The 21,040-nt window shown below is 41.8% G+C and overlaps 1 protein-coding gene across 2 annotated transcripts; it reads left to right on the top strand.

Moving 5' to 3' along the window:
• The first annotated feature begins 1,632 nt into the window (after positions 1-1,632).
• On the top strand, positions 1,633-21,019 carry LOC123481535 (serine protease FAM111A-like). Of its 2 annotated transcripts, none has more exons than XM_045205937.1 (5): positions 1,633-1,816; positions 5,027-5,144; positions 5,241-5,312; positions 18,521-18,592; positions 18,887-21,019. In XM_045205937.1, the coding sequence occupies exons 2-5, from the start codon at positions 5,097-5,099 to the stop codon at positions 21,017-21,019; spliced, it is 2,325 nt and encodes a 774-aa protein (XP_045061872.1). In that variant the 5' UTR covers positions 1,633-1,816; positions 5,027-5,096. The 2 variants fall into 2 exon arrangements, with proteins under 2 accessions (XP_045061872.1, XP_045061871.1); XM_045205936.1 differs by having other exon boundaries at positions 5,238-5,312.
• The last annotated feature ends 21 nt before the right edge of the window (positions 21,020-21,040 follow it).

Raw genomic sequence — 21,040 nt, 5'->3', positions numbered from 1 at the left:
AGATTTTCTATGGGGTTGAGATCTGGACACTGGCTAGGCCACTCCAGGACCCGAAATGCTTCTTACGAAGCCACTCCTTCGTTGCCCGGGCGGTGTGTTTGGGATCATTGTCATGCTGAAAGACCCAGCCACGCTTTCATCTTCAATGCCCTTGCTGATGGAAGGAGGTTTTCACTCAAAATCTCACGATACATGGCCCCATTCATTCTTTCCTTTACACGGATCAGTCGTCCTGGTCCCTTTGCAGAAAAACAGCCCCAAAGCATGATGTTTCCACCCCCATGCTTCACAGTAGGTATGATGTTCTTTGGATGCAACTCAGCATTCTTTGTCCTCCAAACACGACAGTTGAGTTTTTTACCAAAAAGTTATATTTTGGTTTCATCTGACCATATTACATTCTCCCAATTCTCTTCTGGATCATCCAAATGCACTCTAGCAAACTTCAGACGGGCCTGGACATGTACTGGCTTAAGCAGGGGGATCGCCTGGCACTGCAGGATTTGAGTCCCTGGCGGCGTAGTGTGTTACTGATGGTAGGCTTTGTTACTTGGTCCCAGCTCTCTGCAGGTCATTCACTAGGTCCCCTGTGGTTCTGGGGATTTTTGCTCACCGTTCTTGTGATCATTTTGACCCTCACGGGGTGAGATCTTGCGTGGAGCTCCCAGATCGAGGGAGATTATCAGTGGTCTTGTATGTCTTCCATTTCCTAATAATTGCTCCACAGTTGATTTCTTCAAACCAAGCTGCTTACCTATTGCAGATTCAGTCTTCCCAGCCTGGTGCAGGTCTACAATTTTGTTTCTGGTGTCCTTTGACAGCTCTTTTGGTCTTGGCAATAGTGGAGTTTGGAGTGTGACTGTTTGAGGTTGTGGACAGGTGTCTTTTATACTGATAACAAGTTCAAACAGGTGCCATTAATACAGGTAACGAGTGGAGGACAGAGAGCCTCTTAAAGAATAAGCAGGCCTGTGAGAGCCAGAAACTTTTGTTATTGACCAAATACTTATTTTCCACCATAATTTGCAAATAAATTCATAAAAAATCCTACAATGTGATTTTCTGGATTTTTTTTCCTCAATTTGTCTGTCATAGTTGACGTGTACCTATGATGAAAATTACAGGCCTCTCTCATCTTTTTAAGTGGGAGAACTTGCACAATTGGTGACTGACTAAATACTTTTTTTCCCCACTGTATATTCAAATATCTTGCATATCTTAATTTGCATCATTATCAATTAATATGCGTAATAATGTTGTCAGTTCATGCGTAAGATTGTTACCTATAACCCGGATTGCCATTGTATTACATGACATTTTTGTCAAGCAATTATTATTTTAGCAAACAATTATTGTGGTTCATCCTATATTCTCCCTAACATCCTTACAACCCCTTGCAACAGATGTGGGATAAACACACACACACACACACTCTAACACACTCAACCCCTTTCCTCCACAATCAACCATAAGATCAGATGCTCAACGGTTATTACATCCCAGAGCCCAACTCAAGAAAGGACCTGATTTACGAATGCATATACAGTTACAGCTAAATGTTTTTTTAATTTTCTTTTTGGGATCCTTATCCACTTGTACAGTAGGTGGCGGAATGCACATATAATTGTTGCGAACACCATTATACCAAAGAAGAAGAACACATGGAATTATCATATTCTTTCCGAAGTTTTCTGAGAGGGGTTTGCTGGTTTCATTTGATGTTATTCTGCCCAGGTCATCAACACAGCGCTGGTTAATAGTTTATGCTGCTCATGGTTTGCGTGGACTGTCTTGTCGTTTAGGAAGAACTATCCTCGTAAGTAGCCCGCTGTTATCATCTCTGAGTGAAACATGTTTGGTTTTAGGTCAAGACTGTCATGAAATGCGTGAATCCAGAAATATGAATTACAATAAAGAAAGCGGTATGTTTATACATTAATACATATTTCAAGTATGCACAGAGTGACTGTAAAGAAGGCACTCGTTGATCTTGTTGATCGACCACTTTTGATCTCAGGTGATCTCCCTCTTATTTTGGCGCCATCTTCTAGGTGTAGGATACAGTAGCCTGATATGCTATTTTCTTCTCACAGTGACAGAGTACTTGATGGAAATGTAGCCTATTTCTAAACTTTGGTATCCTAAAACATATGATACGATTTTTTTATGAGGTAAGAAATGTATTAATGTTGATTGATTCATGCAAAGCGTAGTTTAACCAAATGTTCAACAACAACAAAATCCGGATTGTGGCCTAGTTTTTTCAAGGGTGTCGTCACATAATTTTGCGCTATAGTTCCAATCAGAGTTCGACTATTTGTTACACTGTATTTTTTTAAAAAATTTGGTCCAGTTGGTTTCACATTGGTAAATGTCAAACGAACTAAACATTTACATTTACATTTTAGTCATTTAGCAGACGCTCTTATCCAGAGCGATTTACAGTTAGTGAGTGCATACATTTTAATTTTTTATTTTTTCATACTGGCCCAAATGTCCATGAAAGTAATTTCTTTATTGGACAAAAATGCTCTAGTTAAATCCGTTTATGATGACCATGCAGCATCACTTGTGTGTCCCAATCTTCATATTACTTTCGCTTTGGTCTTCCAACAACACCGGGAGGAAACCGCGCAATGGCCGCTCTAAATGCGACGTGAATAGGCTATATTCCGGTAGCCGACGGTATATCCCGGGTTTAGCCCTCGTCTCCCCTCATCTGTATCGGATGCGCTCATAAATGCGCTTCTACTCACAGAATGATTCAGAGCTCTGAAGTTATAATGCTGCGTCAGTCCAACTACCAATAATAATGCGAGAGTCTGATTTATTTTCCCGTGTTTGGTCCGGATCAGACTGAGACCACGGCGGGTTGTTTAGTGCGGATAGTAGGGTGCGGTCCAAATGAACCGAACAGGCCGAACTAAGGCGGTCAACGCACCAGAGTTCGGAAAAACCCCACCAAACGAATTTGATGTGAAAGCCCCCTAAGATTCAAGAAGGGAATAACTTTCATTAATCATCACATTTTGTTTCATGTAGAATAATGTCAACCAGTGCTGTTGTTCGATTTATTTATTTATGTTTTACTGAAGAGTATTAGGGCCAAGTGAAGATTTTAAAAATACAAAAAAACATTGCATGGAGAGTGCTTTAAAAACTCGAAATACTTAGCGACTAAATTCGAAATTTCGACAATAGTTGCAATTAATTTGAGAAAAAAGTCCAAATTAAATGTAGTTAAAGTCGCAATATTTCGAGAATAAAGTCGGAATATTGAGAATATATGAGAATAAATCATAAATAAATAAAAATGGTGGGATCTTCTGTCACGATCGTTGTATGGAGTAGACCAATGCGCAGCGTGTTGAGCGAACATACTTTATTTAATTAAAGTGCACACACGATACAAAACGATAACGTACCATAGACCAACACGGAACAAGATCCCACAAACACAAAGGGAAAACCAGACAGTTTAAATATGGCTCCCAATCAGAGACAACCAGCCACAGCTGACACTCGTTGCCTCTGATTGGGAGTCACTCAGGCCAACATAGAAATAAACAAACTAGAATTCCCAACATAGAAACAGAACACATAAAAAGAACACACCCTGGCTCAACATATAGAGTCCCAGAGCCAGGGTGTGACACTGTAAGTGGCTCTGGATAAGAGCGTCTGCTAAATGACTAAAATGTAAATGTAAATGTTTATACATATCTCCGCTGTTGAAACCTAAATGTTAGTCTAAAAGAAATGGGAGATAATGTCTAGATGCTTTTTATAGTGGAGATCGAGTTTATAAACAGTCAGATGGAACAATGTAAATAAGCATTTTAACATCATAGATTTAGCTGGTGGTAACTTGTGGAATAGACACCGGCTGGAATGCAGATTTAACCATTCAGCGTTCAGGGTTAGACCCACCCGTTGTATATTTGCATATAGGCCTACTGCAGCTCTGATTGGTTATGCCGCACCGGTCTGTGCGGGCTGAGTCGTGCTCAGTAGAATCCTACTCAGAGCAAAAACCTCTTACATAGTTCGTTTTGTTTCAGTATGTTGCATTGAAAGTGGCTAATATTGCATTGATTCGATCACAATTGCCACAGTAAAGGGAAACGTTGATAGTGTTAACTAAAGGGGAAAACTCTGGAAAGTTGAGTGAAGTTCAATCTCGTGCTTCTCTCTGTGGGCTGATATTTCTTCTGCGAGGCAGGTGCAGGCGCACAGCTTAGAGGGAACATTGATTACTGAGTATTTTGTGTCGGTTGTTGACAAAAAATTACAATTAAATCCATTTCAATCCCACTTTGTAACACAATAAAATGTGAAGAAATCCAAGGGGTATGAACACTTTTGCAAGGCACTGTATTTGGTTAGTATCACATTTAATTTGTCACATGCTTTGTAAACAACAGGTGTAGACTAACAGTGAAATGCTTACTAACGTGTCCTTCCCAACAATGCACAGAGAAATAATAACACAATAAATAAATCCACAATGAGTAACGATAACTAGGCTATATACACGGGGCACCAGTACTGAGCCGATGTGCAGGGGTACGAGGTGATAACTAGGCGATATACACAGGGTACCAGTACTGAGTCGATGTGCAGGGGTATGAGGTGATAACTAGGCTATATACACAGGGTACCAGTACTGAGTCGATGTGCAGGAGGGGTACGAGGTGATAACTAGGCTATATACACAGGGTACCAGTACTGAGTCGATGTGGTCGATGGGTATGAGGTAATTGAAGTAGATATGTGCATATAGGTAGAGATAAATTAATTATAAATTACTAGACTACAGGATAGATAAAAACATTGTATAATAAACATAGTCTTTTTTCATTATTGGTCCCAAAAAATTTTTAAGCATATATATATATTTTTTTCTCATAAATAACTTAGTGCCTTTTCTTGTTGGCACAATATCATTTTAATCAATGGCCAATTTTATCTTATTATTCAACTAATGATATTACAATGTGTTGAAATGCTGGCTTTTATTTTGAAGGTTTCCTCATTACCATACGAAAGTGGCATCATTGTTTGTGCTGGTGGCAGAATAGTACTGTGCTGTTGCCATGGGAGATAGAGCAAAGAAACAACATCTACTGGACCAATTTTTGAAGGTATTTTGAAAGGAGTTCTACCAAACCAACTGTCTACAACTTGAGTCACCGTTCATAACCTACAATATGTGATGGTGTTTTTCTATATTACAGAAGACTTCTCGTCCAAGTAACACTTCAAACAACCAACAAGAAACTCCTGGCCAATCTCCAGGAGCTGATGCCAAGGTGACACACACACTCTGTCATATTACTTTTAATCTTAGTTTTCTTTTATTAACGTGACTTGCTTCAGCAGTCACACTTTAAATATTGTACAACTTATTTCTGACTCTTTATTCTTTGGAACGCTATTTTCCGTACACTGTTCTGTTTACACTAGATACGTGATTCAAACTTTAAAATGTGCAGACTAGTCTGGAATAATTGTATATTTACAACTTTTTGATATCATTTATACTTTTTCAATTATTCAGCTTTTGTCTTCCCTCCATCCACTTTCAATGTTCTAAAGCTCCCCTTGTTAACTCCCATTCTAAAGCTCCCCTTGTTAACTCCCATTCTAAAGCTCCCCTTGTTAACTCCCATTCTAAAGCTCTTCTTGTTAACTCCCATTCTAAAGCTCCCCTTGTTAACTCCCATTCTAAAGCTCCCCTTGTTAACTCCCATTCTAAAGCTCCCCTTGTTAACTCCCATTCTAAAGCTCCCCTTGTTAACTCCCATTCTAAAGCTCCCCTTGTTAACTCCCATTCTAAAGCTCCTCTTGTTAACTCCCATTCTAAAGCTCCCCTTGTTAACTCCCATTCTAAAGCTCCCATTCTAAAGCTCCTCTTGTTAACTCCAATTCTAAAGCTCCCATTCTAAAGCTCCTCTTGTTAACTCCCATTCTAAAGCTCCCCTTGTTAACTCCCATTCTAAAGCTCCTATTCTAAAGCTCCCCTTGTTAACTCCCATTCTAAAGCTCCTCTTGTTAACTCCCATTCTAAAGCTCCCATTCTAAAGCTCCTCTTGTTAAGTCCCATTCTGAAGCTCCCATTCTAAAGCTCCTCTTGTTAACTCCCATTCTAAAGCTCCCATTCTAAAGCTTCCCTTTGTTAACTCTCATTCTAAAGCTCCTCTTGTTAACTCCCATTCTAAAGCTCCCATTCTAAAGCTCCCCTTGTTAACTCCCATTCTAAAGCTCCTCTTGTTAACTCCCATTCTAAAGCTCCCCTTGTTAACTCCCATTCTAAAGCTCCCATTCTAAAGCTCCCCTTGTTAACTCACATTCTAAAGCTTCCCTTGTTAACTCCCATTCTAAAGCTCCCATTCTAAAGCTCCTCTTGTTAATTCCCATTCTAAAGCTCCCCTTGTTAACTCCCATTCTAAAGCTCCTATTCTAAAGCTCCCCTTGTTAACTCCCATTCTAAAGCTCCTCTTGTTAACTCCCATTCTAAAGCTCCTCTTGTTAACTCCCATTCTAAAGCTCATCTTGTTAACTCCCATTCTAAAGCTCCCCTTGTTAACTCCCATTCTAAAGCTCCCATTCTAAAGCTCCCCTTGTTAACTCCCATTCTAAAGCTCCTCTTGTTAACTCCCATTCTAAAGCTCCCATTCTAAAGCTCCTCTTGTTAACTCCCATTCTAAAGCTCCCCTTGTTAACTCCCATTCTAAAGCAACTATTCTAAAGCTCCCCTTGTTAACTCCCATTATAAAGCTCCCATTCTAAAGCTCCTCTTGTTAACTCCCATTCTAAAGCTCCCATTCTAAAGCTCCCCTTGTTAACTTCCATTCTAAAGCTCCCCGTGTTAACTCCCATTCTAAAGCTCCTCTTGTTAACTCCCATTCTAAAGCTCCCATTCTAAAGCTTCCCTTGTTAACTCCCATTCTAAAGCTCCTCTTGTTAACTCCCATCTAAAGCTCCCATTCTAAAGCTCCTCTTGTTAACTCCCATTCTAAAGCTCCCCGTGTTAACTCCCATTCTAAAGCTCATCTTGTTAACTCCCATTCCTCTTGTTTCCCATTCTAAAGCTCCCATTCTAAAGCTCCTCTTGTTAACTCCCATTCTAAAGCTCCTCTTGTTAACTCCCATTCTAATGCTCCTCTTGTTCTCCCATTCTAAAGCTCCCATTCTAAAGCTCCTCTTGTTAACTCCCATTCTAAAGCTCCCCTTGTTAACTCCCATTCTAAAGCTCCTCTTGTTAACTCCCATTCTAAAGCTCCCGTGTTAACTCCCATTCTAAAGCTCCTCTTGTTAACTCCCATTCTAAAGATCCCATTCTAAAGCTCCTCTTGTTAACTCCCATTCTAAAGCTCCTCTTGTTAACTCCCATTCTAAAGCTCCCATTCTAAAGCTTCCCTTGTTAACTCCCATTCTAAAGCTCCTCTTGTTAACTCCCATCTAAAGCTCCCATTCTAAAGCTCCTCTTGTTAACTCCCATTCTAAAGCTCCCCGTGTTAACTCCCATTCTAAAGCTCCCATTCTAAAGCTCCTCTTGTTAACTCCCATTCTAAAGCTCCTCTTGTTAACTCCCATTCTAAAGCTCCCATTCTAAAGCTCCTCTTGTTAACTCCCATTCTAAAGCTCCCCTTGTTAACTCCCATTCTAAAGCTCCTCTTGTTAACTCCCATTCTAAAGCTCCCCGTGTTAACTCCCATTCTAAAGCTCCTCTTGTTAACTCCCATTCTAAAGATCCCATTCTAAAGCTCCTCTTGTTAACTCCCATTCTAAAGCTCCTCTTGTTAACTCCCATTCTAAAGCTCCTCTTGTTAACTCCCATTCTAAAGCTCCCATTCTAAAGCTCCTCTTGTTAACTCCCATTCTAAAGCTCCCCTTGTTAACTCCCATTCTAAAGCTCCTCTTGTTAACTCCCATTCTAAAGCTCCCCGTGTTAACTCCCATTCTAAAGCTCCTCTTGTTAACTCCCATTCTAAAGATCCCATTCTAAAGCTCCTATTGTTAACTCCCATTCTAAAGCTCCTCTTGTTAACTCCCATTCTAAAGCTCCTCTTGTTAACTCCCATTCTAAAGCTCCCCGTGTTAACTCCCATTCTAAAGCTCCTCTTGTTAACTCCCATTCTAAAGATCCCATTCTAAAGCTCCTCTTGTTAACTCCCATTCTAAAGCTCCTCTTGTTAACTCCCATTCTAAAGCTCCCATTCTAAAGCTTCCCTTGTTAACTCCCATTCTAAAGCTCCTCTTGTTAACTCCCATCTAAAGCTCCCATTCTAAAGCTCCTCTTGTTAACTCCCATTCTAAAGCTCCCCGTGTTAACTCCCATTCTAAAGCTCCTCTTGTTAACTCCCATTCTAAAGCTCCTCTTGTTAACTCCCATTCTAAAGCTCCCATTCTAAAGCTCCTCTTGTTAACTCCCATTCTAAAGCTCCCCTTGTTAACTCCCATTCTAAAGCTCCTCTTGTTAACTCCCATTCTAAAGCTCCCCGTGTTAACTCCCATTCTAAAGCTCCTCTTGTTAACTCCCATTCTAAAGATCCCATTCTAAAGCTCCTCTTGTTAACTCCCATTCTAAAGCTCCTCTTGTTAACTCCCATTCTAAAGCTCCTCTTGTTAACTCCCATTCTAAAGCTCCCATTCTAAAGCTCCTCTTGTTAACTCCCATTCTAAAGCTCCCCTTGTTAACTCCCATTCTAAAGCTCCTCTTGTTAACTCCCATTCTAAAGCTCCCCGTGTTAACTCCCATTCTAAAGCTCCTCTTGTTAACTCCCATTCTAAAGATCCCATTCTAAAGCTCCTCTTGTTAACTCCCATTCTAAAGCTCCTCTTGTTAACTCCCATTCTAAAGCTCCTCTTGTTAACTCCCATTCTAAAGCTCCCCGTGTTAACTCCCATTCTAAAGCTCCTCTTGTTAACTCCCATTCTAAAGATCCCATTCTAAAGCTCCTCTTGTTAACTCCCATTCTAAAGCTCCCCTTGTTAACTCCCATTCTAAAGCTCCTCTTGTTAACTCCCATTCTAAAGCTCCTCTTGTTTACTCCCATTCTAAAGCTCCTCTTGTTAACTCCTATTTTAAAGCTCCCCTTGTTAACTCCCATTCTAAAGCTCCTCTTGTTAACTCCCATTCTAAAGCTCCCATTCTAAAGCTCCTCTTGTTAACTCCCATTCTAAAGCTCCCCTTGTTAACTCCCATTCTAAAGCAACTATTCTAAAGCTCCCCTTGTTAACTCCCATTATAAAGCTCCCATTCTAAAGCTCCTCTTGTTAACTCCCATTCTAAAGCTCCCATTCTAAAGCTCCCCTTGTTAACTTCCATTCTAAAGCTCCCCGTGTTAACTCCCATTCTAAAGCTCCTCTTGTTAACTCCCATTCTAAAGCTCCCATTCTAAAGCTTCCCTTGTTAACTCCCATTCTAAAGCTCCTCTTGTTAACTCCCATCTAAAGCTCCCATTCTAAAGCTCCTCTTGTTAACTCCCATTCTAAAGCTCCCGTGTTAACTCCCATTCTAAAGCTCATCTTGTTAACTCCCATTCTAAAGCTCCCATTCTAAAGCTCCTCTTGTTAACTCCCATTCTAAAGCTCCTCTTGTTAACTCCCATTCTAAAGCTCCCATTCTAAAGCTCCTCTTGTTAACTCCCATTCTAAAGCTCCCCTTGTTAACTCCCATTCTAAAGCTCCTCTTGTTAACTCCCATTCTAAAGCTCCCGTGTTAACTCCCATTCTAAAGCTCCTCTTGTTAACTCCCATTCTAAAGATCCCATTCTAAAGCTCCTCTTGTTAACTCCCATTCTAAAGCTCCCCTTGTTAACTCCCATTCTAAAGCTCCTCTTGTTAACTCCCATTCTAAAGCTCCCATTCTAAAGCTCCTCTTGTTAACTCCCATTCTAAAGCTCCCCTTGTTAACTCCCATTCTAAAGCTCCTCTTGTTAACTCCCATTCTAAAGCTCCTATTTTAAAGCTCCTCTTGTTAACTCCCATTCTAAAGCTCCTCTTGTTAACTCCCATTTTAAAGCTCCCATTCTAAAGCTCCTCTTGTTAACTCCCATTCTAAAGCTCCCATTCTAAAGCTCCCTTGTTAACTCCCATTCTAAAGCTCCCATTCTAAAGCTCCCCTTGTTAACTCCCATTCTAAATCTCCTCTTGTTAACTCCCATTCTAAAGCTCCTATTTTAAAGCTCCTCTTGTTAACTCCCATTCTAAAGCTCCTATTCTAAAGCTCCCCTTGTTAACTCCCATTCTAAAGCTCCTCTTGTTAACTCCCATTCTAAAGCTCCCCTTGTTAACTCCCATTCTAAAGCTCCCCTTGTTAACTCCCATTCTAAAGCTCCTCTTGTTTACTTCCATTCTAAAGCTCCCATTCTAAAGCTCCTCTTGTTAACTCCCATTCTAAAGCTCCCCTTGTTAACTCCCATTCTAAAGCTCCCCTTGTTAACTCCCATTCTAAAGCGCCTCTTGTTAACTCCCATTCTAAAGCTCCTCTTGTTAACTCCCATTCTAAAGCTCCCATTCTAAAGCTCCTCCTGTTAACTCCCATTCTAAAGCTCCCATTCTAAAGCTCCCCTTGTTAACTCCCATTCTAAAGCTCCCCTTGTTAACTCCCTTTCTAAAGCTCCCATTCTAAAGCTCCTCTTGTTAACTCCCATTCTAAAGCTCCCATTGTTAACTCCCATTCTAAAGCTCCCATTCTAAAGCTCCTCTTGTTAACTCCCATTCTAAAGCTCCCATTCTAAAGCTCCCATTGTTAACTCACATTCTAAAGCTCCCATTCTAAAGCTCCTCTTGTTAACTCCCATTTGAATGCTATGAAATCCAAAATGTACTGTACAAATCAGCTATTTTGACCACTTTCCCAACAAGTTAGATTAAAACTTACAGCGTAGGAAATCTTTGTCTGTTTCTCTGCAAATCTCAGGGTGTGGGCACGCCAATCAGAGTGCTGAATTTGCCATCATGATGAAAGAGCCTGCGTACTGGCCGCTCTGATGAACTCTCATTCATTACTAAGAAGTGTTATTTGCATGTGAAAATGTCATGGGATGCATTTGCTCCATTGTCAACATTTATGTTGGTGACTCAGTCTTTGAGGGTATTCACAAATGTAAGGAGTGCGCCTTTTTTAAAGTATCCTCATCCAAGCTCCCAAAACCCCGCTAGTTTACCAACTTCAACGCTGGTTTACCAACTTCAACGCTGGTTTACCAACTTCAACGCTGGTTTACCAACTTCAACGCTGGTTTACCAACTTCAACGCTGGTTTACCAACTTCAACGCTGGTTTACCAACTTCAACGCTGGTTTCAACCACATTGAATGCAGCCTAGCAGATGTTGGTGTGGGAATCTCCCTCTCTCTTGTTATTAACCCTTTTGTTTCCTCGTGTCTCTCAGAACAAAGTCTTTAAAGACTAAACTGAAACATTGTGGGGCTCTGGACCCCGGAATGCTGATGCAGCTTTAATTAGGGGTCTTAGCACCGGTCCTACCACACTTTACATAACGGTATGTTGTAAATAGTCTGTTGTATGCTTACTACACAGTATGTAGTTTTAATAAGGAGTAGGAATTACAGATTTCGGACAAGGCCTCTGTACTACCCACTGGGCACAAGCTGGTTGAATCAACGTTGTTAAAACATAATTTGTCAATGTATTGTGATGTGGAATCTACGTGGTAAATACATTGGATTTGGAAAAAAGTCATCAACATAAACTGTTTTGAGGGTGAAATTTCAACCACAAGATTATGTCATCATGGTAACCAAATTTCAACAGACAAAACTTGTATAAAATATGTTGAAATTATACCTACGGAGGAGCGGCTTCTATGGAGTAACTTTGAATGTCTTTGAACTTCCGAGTTGGTTTAACGTTGGACCAGAGCAAACGTTAGCTAAATAGCTAACAAGCTTACGTGTGCAGAGCAGCACTATAATGAAAAACCCTTTTTACCTTTTTGTAGTTAATAAATCCAATGTGAAACGTCATAACTATAGTATCCTTAACTAGCATTGAAAAAGTCAATCCATTCTTCTCTAATAAACATCGCTCCCTAATTTCTGAATTACGCTTGTAACGTCATCAGTAGGCTACAGTAACCTAGGCTACAGTAACCTAGGCAACAGTAACCTAGGCAGCGGTAACCTAGGCAACAGTAACCTTGGCAACAGTAACCTAGGCTACAGTAACCTAGGCTACAGTAACCTATGCTTCAGAGGGGAGTGGCAGGTAGCCTAAACGCACACCCACTGGCAGAGATTTCCAGCTGGCAGGCAGATGCTGGAATAAGTTTGAGTGACAGAGTGAGGGCTTTGCATAGGCGCTTTGTTGTGATTTTTGTGGGACGGGAAAAAAAATGTCTGGGACGTAAAAGAGCGTTATTAACCAGTTCCCATGCTTTTAAAAGAACGGTTGTGTTCCAGAAGAGTATAGATCACTTTGTTTTCGGTTCAGGTTCTGTTCCTCAAATAATTTCGTTATTTTCCGGTTTTCGGTTTTGTTCCCTGAACAGGTTCCAACCCTGGTTATAGACCCTTAAAATAAAGTGTTACCCTAAGATGTTGCTGGACCCAGTACAGGCAGTGTGGTCCCCTGGTCTTCTGGTCCCAGTGATGCGAGGCCTAGCAGCAAAGACAGCTCAGACGCTGCAGCAGAGTCCAGTGGAGTGGCGGTAGGAAGACCACCACCCAGAGAGACAGACTGGCCAACAGATATAACAATATATATAGAATAGAGTGACAGACAGAGGAGAACAATGAGAAGCACAGACCGAGCCAGAGTGACAGCAGAGAAGATGCAGAGACAGACTAGGCAACAGAGGCCCAGTTATAGTGGTGAGTTGTATCTCCAGACAGAGGAACAGTTATAGTGGTGAGTTGTGTCTCCAGACAGAGGAACAGTTATAGTGGTGAGTTGTATCTCCAGACAGAGGAACAGTTATAGTGGTGAGTTGTATCTCCAGACAGAGGAACAGTTATAGTGGTGAGTTGTATCTCCAGACAGAGGAACAGTTATAGTGGTGAGTTGTGTCTCCAGGCAGAGGAACAGTTATAGTGGTGAGTTGTATCTCCAGACAGAGGAACAGTTATAGTGGTGAGTTGTATCTCCAGACAGAGGAACAGTTATAGTGGTGAGTTGTATCTCCAGACAGAGGAACAGTTATAGTGGTGAGTTGTATCTCCAGACAGAGGAACAGTTATAGTGGTGAGTTGTATCTCCAGACAGAGGAACAGTTATAGTGGTGAGTTGTATCTCCAGACAGAGGCCCAGTTATAGTGGTGAGTTGTATCTCCAGACAGAGGAACAGTTATAGTGGTGAGTTGTATCTCCAGACAGAGGCCCAGTTATAGTGGTGAGTTGTATCTCCAGACAGAGGAACAATTATAGTGGTGATTTGTATCTCCAGACAGAGGAACAGTTATAGTGGTGAGTTGTATCTCCAGACAGAGGAACAGTTATAGTGGTGAGTTGTATCTCCAGACAGAGGAACAGTTATAGTGGTGAGTTGTGTCTCCAGACAGAGGAACAGTTATAGTGGTGAGTTGTATCTCCAGACAGAGGAACAGTTATAGTGGTGAGTTGTATCTCCAGACAGAGGAACAGTTATAGTGGTGAGTTGTATCTCCAGACAGAGGAACAGTTATAGTGGTGAGTTGTATCTCCAGACAGAGGAACAGTTATAGTGGTGAGTTGTATCTCCAGGCAGAGGAACAGTTATAGTGGTGAGTTGTATCTCCAGACAGAGGAACAGTTATAGTGGTGAGTTGTATCTCCAGACAGAGGAACAGTTATAGTGGTGAGTTGTATCTCCAGACAGAGGAACAGTTATAGTGGTGAGTTGTATCTCCAGAGAGAGGAACAGTTATAGTGGTGAGTTGTATCTCCAGACAGAGGAACAGTTATAGTGGTGAGTTGTGTCTCCAGGCAGAGGAACAGTTATAGTGGTGAGTTGTATCTCCAGACAGAGGAACAGTTATAGTGGTGAGTTGTATCTCCAGACAGAGGAACAGTTATAGTGGTGAGTTGTATCTCCAGACAGAGGCCCAGTTATAGTGGTGAGTTGTATCTCCAGACAGAGGAACAGTTATAGTGGTGAGTTGTATCTCCAGACAGAGGCCCAGTTATAGTGGTGAGTTGTATCTCCAGACAGAGGAACAGTTATAGTGGTGAGTTGTATCTCCAGACAGAGGCCCAGTTATAGTGGTGAGTTGTATCTCCAGACAGAGGAACAATTATAGTGGTGATTTGTATCTCCAGACAGAGGAACAGTTATAGTGGTGAGTTGTATCTCCAGACAGAGGAACAGTTATAGTGGTGAGTTGTATCTCCAGACAGAGGAACAGTTATAGTGGTGAGTTGTGTCTCCAGACAGAGGAACAGTTATAGTGGTGAGTTGTATCTCCAGACAGAGGAACAGTTATAGTGGTGAGTTGTATCTCCAGACAGAGGAACAGTTATAGTGGTGAGTTGTATCTCCAGACAGAGGAACAGTTATAGTGGTGAGTTGTATCTCCAGACAGAGGAACAGTTATAGTGGTGAGTTGTGTCTCCAGGCAGAGGAACAGTTATAGTGGTGAGTTGTATCTCCAGACAGAGGAACAGTTATAGTGGTGAGTTGTATCTCCAGACAGAGGAACAGTTATAGTGGTGAGTTGTATCTCCAGACAGAGGAACAGTTATAGTGGTGAGTTGTATCTCCAGACAGAGGAACAGTTATAGTGGTGAGTTGTATCTCCAGACAGAGGAACAGTTATAGTGGTGAGTTGTGTCTCCAGGCAGAGGAACAGTTATAGTGGTGAGTTGTATCTCCAGACAGAGGAACAGTTATAGTGGTGAGTTGTATCTCCAGACAGAGGAACAGTTATAGTGGTGAGTTGTATCTCCAGACAGAGGCCCAGTTATAGTGGTGAGTTGTATCTCCAGACAGAGGAACAGTTATAGTGGTGAGTTGTATCTCCAGACAGAGGAACAATTATATTGGTGAGTTGTATCTCCAGACAGAGGAACATTTATAGTGGTGAGTTGTATCTCCAGACAGAGGAACAGTTATAGTGGTGAGTTGTATCTCCAGACAGAGGAACAGTTATAGTGGTGAGTTGTGTCTCCAGACAGAGGAACAGTTATAGTGGTGAGTTGTATCTCCAGACAGAGGAACAGTTATAGTGGTGAGTTGTATCTCCAGACAGAGGAACAGTTATAGTGGTGAGTTGTATCTCCAGACAGAGGAACAGTTATAGTGGTGAGTTGTGTCTCCAGACAGAGGAACAGTTATAGTGGTGAGTTGTATCTCCAGACAGAGGAACAGTTATAGTGGTGAGTTGTATCTCCAGACAGAGGAACAGTTATAGTGGTGAGTTGTATCTCCAGACAGAGGAACAGTTATAGTGGTGAGTTGTATCTCCAGACAGAGGAACAGTTATAGTGGTGAGTTGTATCTCCAGACAGAGGAACAGTTATAGTGGTGAGTTGTATCTCCAGACAGAGGAACAGTTATAGTGGTGAGTTGTATCTCCAGACAGAGGAACAGTTATAGTGGTGAGTTGTATCTCCAGACAGAGGAACAGTTATAGTGGTGAGTTGTATCTCCAGACAGAGGAACCGTTATAGTGGTGAGTTGTATCTCCAGACAGAGGAACAGTTATAGTGGTGAGTTGTATCTCCAGACAGAGGAACAGTTATAGTGGTGAGTTGTATCTCCAGACAGAGGAACAGTTATAGTGGTGAGTTGTGTCTCCAGACAGAGGAACAGTTATAGTGGTGAGTTGTATCTCCAGACAGAGGAACAGTTATAGTGGTGAGTTGTATCTCCAGACAGAGGAACCGTTATAGTGGTGAGTTGTATCTCCAGACAGAGGAACAGTTATAGTGGTGAGTTGTATCTCCAGACAGAGGAACAGTTATAGTGGTGAGTTGTATCTCCAGACAGAGGAACAGTTATAGTGGTGAGTTGTATCTCCAGACAGAGGAACAGTTATAGTGGTGAGTTGTATCTCCAGACAGAGGAACAGTTATAGTGGTGAGTTGTATCTCCAGACAGAGGAACAGTTATAGTGGTGAGTTGTATCTCCAGACAGAGGAACCGTTATAGTGGTGAGTTGTATCTCCAGACAGAGGAACAGTTATAGTGGTGAGTTGTATCTCCAGACAGAGGAACAGTTATAGTGGTGAGTTGTATCTCCAGACAGAGGAACAGTTATAGTGGTGAGTTGTGTCTCCAGACAGAGGAACAGTTATAGTGGTGAGTTGTATCTCCAGACAGAGGAACAGTTATAGTGGTGAGTTGTATCTCCAGACAGAGGAACCGTTATAGTGGTGAGTTGTATCTCCAGACAGAGGAACAGTTATAGTGGTGAGTTGTATCTCCAGACAGAGGAACAGTTATAGTGGTGAGTTGTATCTCCAGACAGAGGAACAGTTATAGTGGTGAGTTGTGTCTCCAGACAGAGGAACAGTTATAGTGGTGAGTTGTATCTCCAGACAGAGGAACAGTTATAGTGGTGAGTTGTATCTCCAGACAGAGGAACAGTTATAGTGGTGGTTATGGGACAAGGACATCCCAGCCAGCCAAACCCTCCCCTAACCCGGACGACGCTGGGGCAATTGTGCGCCGTCTCATGGGTCTCCCGGTCGTGGCCGGCAGCGAAACAGCCCGGGATCGAACCAAAAAATCAAAGTTGAAATAAATAAAGTGCATTTAAAGTTTGCTTTGATTTAGTCCTATTTTTTTACTTAAATTTTTGGTTTAGATGGAGACCTGAATCCAACATATACATTATTAATTTGTAGACAAACTGGAATTAAAGCCAGATTGTCAGAGGCACAAATGGAACTATTCAAGCAGAAGATGAATCTCCTTCAAATGTTGATATTTGGTTGCGGTGAAAACCATACGCAATTCAATGTTACTTTTGAAATACAATAAATATCCCTATTAACTTGTCGACTTCTACCAATACCACTAATATTGCCACCACTACTACTACTACTACTACTACTACTACTACTACTACTACTACTACCACTACTACTACTACCACCACTACCACTACTACTATTACTACTACTACCACTACTACTACTACCACCACTACCACTACTACTATTACTACTACTACCACTACTACTACTATTACCACCACTACTACTACTACTACTACTACCATTACTACTACCACTGCTACCACCACCACTAATACTACACCATACTACTACTACTACTGCTACTACTACTAGTACCATTACTACCATTACTACTACCACTGCTACTACTACTACGACGACTACTTCTACTACTACCACTACCACCACTACTACTACTACTACTGCTACTACTACTACTACTACTACTACTACTACTACTACTACTACTACCACTACTGCTACTACTACTACTACTACTACTACTACTACCACTACTACTATTACCATTACTACCATTACTACTACCACTGCTACTACTACGACTACTACTACTACTACCACTACTACAACTGCTACTACTACTACCACTACTACTTCTGCTACTACCACTACTACCACTACTACTACTTCTGCTGCTACTACGACTACTACGACTACTACTACCACTACCACTACTACTACTACCACTGCTACTACTACGACAACGACTACTACTACGACTACTACCACTACCACCACTACTACTACTGCTACTACTACGATTACTACGACTACTATTACCACTACGACTACTACTACTACTGCTACTACTACTACTACTACTACTACTACTACCACTACTGCTACTACTACTACTACTACTACTACTACTACCACTACTACTATTACCATTACTACCATTACTACTACCACTGCTACTACTACGACTACTACTACTACAACTGCTACTACTACTACCACTACTACTTCTGCTACTACCACTACTACCACTACTACTACTTCTGCTGCTACTACGACTACTACGACTACTACTACCACTACCACTACTACTACTACCACTGCTACTACTACGACAACGACTACTACTACGACTACTACCACTACCACCACTACTACTACTGCTACTACTACGATTACTACAACTACTATTACCACTACGACTACTACTACTACTGCTACTACTACTACTACTACTACTGCTACTACTACTACCACTACTACTACTACTACTACTACCACCACTACTACTACCACCAATACTACCACTACTACTACTACTACCACTAATACTACACCATACTACTACCACTACCACCACCATTGCCACCATTATTACAAAACTACTACTACTACTACTACTAGTACCAATACCACCACCGCTTTTACTACTACCACTACTACTAAAGGCTACTATCACACTAGTATTTATAATACAGTCACTACTATACTAGCCTCTAACAATTTAAACATAAAAAATTATTCCACTAACATAACAATACATCTGGACAGCTGAAGTTAGTCACACAAAATGACCCTTTCTTATTATTGTAGTTGATGTAAGCTATATGTTGTAACTCATGCATTCCAGACTTGTCATCAGAGGAACTCCTCGGACAACCAGCCAGGAACATCTTGCCAATCTCAGGATCCTGTTATCAAGGTTAGATATGCATTCATCTTCCTATGTTTGCTTCAGTTGATACTGTTTAGCTTTTCCAATGTATTTGTCTGTTCATTAATAACAGTCAATTATGAGGCTTCTTTTTAATTTAGGCTTCTGTGAGGCGGACTCACGCTCTCGTGATGAGTTAGCTCTGCCTGCGACTTAAAATCAGTGTCACCCTCGGGCCAAGAGGAAGTTCCCCCTTGGCCCAACGGTTGACGTTGGTTTCCTGAGAGGGAGACTGTGGTTGTAATCCCCTGAGCCTTTACACTTCCATCTCTTCTGTCACAGAAAGAAGCACATGATGGAAGCCATTCCTTCCGATACCGCTTCGGATACAAACAATTCAGGGTTACATGCCATAAACATGGAACGGTCCTGGATGCACTGCAAACAATCAAGGCGTTCAAGAACATGACAAAGGAAAAACAAGGGATGGAAGTTGTCATCCAAAGAGAAAAAGAGCCAAGGGCAGCTGTCAGTACACATTTCCCCTGCCATTTAATTGATAACAATGAGCTAGTGACAGTCACCTTCATCAAAGATCCAGGTAGTGGCAGTTCTTCATATACCCAGGGCCATTCCAAACAGAGGAACAAAAATAAAATGCAACCTGGCAAGTTGATGACTTTCAATGTTAAAACTAGGGGTGGAAAAACTATTATAAGGAAAGTAATAAGAAACCCAGAGCTAAGGAAGAAAGTGACATATGTTTGTGTGTACGCATACGAAGGGGAAAAGGTGAAGCAAGCCTTGAGGAGAGATGGGCGATTTGCTGAAACCGTCTTCAGAAAACGCTGTCTTCTTTCTGAGTCAGAGATGGATGTCATCACAGAGATGTCCCAGCCAGTTGATGGTCTTGATGGGAAAATGTTGGTTGTGACTGCAGATCTTGTCGGTGGTGTATCTCAGTCACAAGATAGTCTTGAGGATTTTGGCAACACGCCAACTGAAGAGCTGTCCGAACCCCATGGTGTAACATCAGAAGCAGGGCTCTCTCCTCAGAATCCTACTACACCAGACACAGCTAAAACAAAGTTGCAGTCAACGGAGGCGGGAAAAGATGGTAGATCTCTGATGGAGAAGCAAAAATGGCGTGAGATTCCAAACTCTCAAGAGATCCTAAACACCCTGCGTTCCCAGTATGCAGGTTTGGTCAATCACATGAAAGACAGAGAGAAGTTGAAAAAGCCTTCAGACGTGCAACAATTCTTAAGAGTAGAGTTTGGAAAGAAAACACAGAGCTTCCAAGAGATTAAAAAACTGAAGAGGCTAATAGAGCTGAGTGCTTCTGTTTGTCTGGTGATCATTAAAGGGAAAGCAACAGGAACTGGCTTCCTTCTGTTTGACAAGTTCATCCTTACAAACGCCCATGTTGTCCAGAAAATCTATGAGCAAATCACAAACAAGCTGCAACAATCAGTAACAGTCACGTTTGACTTTGAAGACCTGGATGAGAGAACACCAAATATACCAGTGAAAAGTGAGGTTGTAGCCTATGAAAAAGATGATTCAGGGTATATTGACTTCGCCTTGCTGGAGCTTAGCGCAGATCCTGACATCACCTTGCCTTCAGGCTTGCTTGACACCTTCAGCTTTCCATCTCCAGAAGGTGGAATCTGCATCATCGGCCACCCCGAGGGTGGGGTGAAAAAGAAAGACCCCTGCTTTATCATTCCATATGGAGATCGTGAACGAGCTGTAGAAAAACATGTCAAAGAAAATGAGGAATTCTTGCATGTCATAACTAACAGATATTTGGTGGAGAACGGGGACATCAAGACACGTCTACCGACGGACACAGAAAGGATTACCTATGACACTTGTTTCTTCCACGGTGCCTCTGGCTCTCCAGTCTTCAATGTGTACTGCCAGCTGATAGCTATGCATACAGCAGGCTACTCCTACGAGGGTAAAAGCAAGAAAACCCAGAGTATCATAGAGTATGCCATTCCCCTGTCACGCACACTTCAGAGGATCATCATCCAAGCGGTGCGTAGGAAAAGAGTTGATGTGCTACAGGGATTCCTGAACCAGGGGAGTTGGCAATTAGACGTAGTGCTGGAAAGAGTCAAGACAGAGTCTGTTAATGACAGTCTGTTCACGGCATTTCAGGAGAAGCTGCAGTTCAACAGGAACACTTCAGCTACAGATCAGGGAGAGCAGAGAACCTTCTACCAGTTTCTCTTTGATAGAGTGGAAGCCACAGGAGTGGAAGCCACAGGAGTGGAAGCCACAGGAGTGGAAGCCACAGGAGTGGAAGCCACAGGAGTGGAAGCCATAGGAGTGGAAGCCACAGGAGTGGAAGCCACAGGAGTGGAAGCCACAGGAGTGGAAGCCACAGGAGTGGAAGCCACAGGAGTGGAAGCCACAGGAGTGGAAGCCATGGAGGTGGAAGCCATGGAGGTGGAAGATAATGAGTAATGACAGTAGTGACATTTATAC

The sequence above is a fragment of the Coregonus clupeaformis genome, chromosome 21, assembly GCF_020615455.1.
Source record: "Coregonus clupeaformis isolate EN_2021a chromosome 21, ASM2061545v1, whole genome shotgun sequence".
NCBI lineage: Eukaryota > Metazoa > Chordata > Actinopteri > Salmoniformes > Salmonidae > Coregonus > Coregonus clupeaformis.
This window is presented reverse-complemented; position numbering and strand designations above follow the sequence as displayed.

What these genes read in the sequence shown, in the direction of transcription:
- LOC123481535 (XM_045205936.1), top strand. Translation starts at nt 5,097, where the DNA reads ATGGGAGATAGAGCAAAGAAACAACATCTACTGGACCAATTTTTGAAG. An exon ending in TACTGGACCAATTTTTGAAG is followed by an intron (nt 5,145 to 5,237) that starts GTATTTTGAAAG and finishes TCTATATTACAG; the next exon opens with AAGACTTCTCGTCCAAGTAA. An exon ending in CTCCAGGAGCTGATGCCAAG is followed by an intron (nt 5,313 to 18,520) that starts GTGACACACACA and finishes CATGCATTCCAG; the next exon opens with ACTTGTCATCAGAGGAACTC.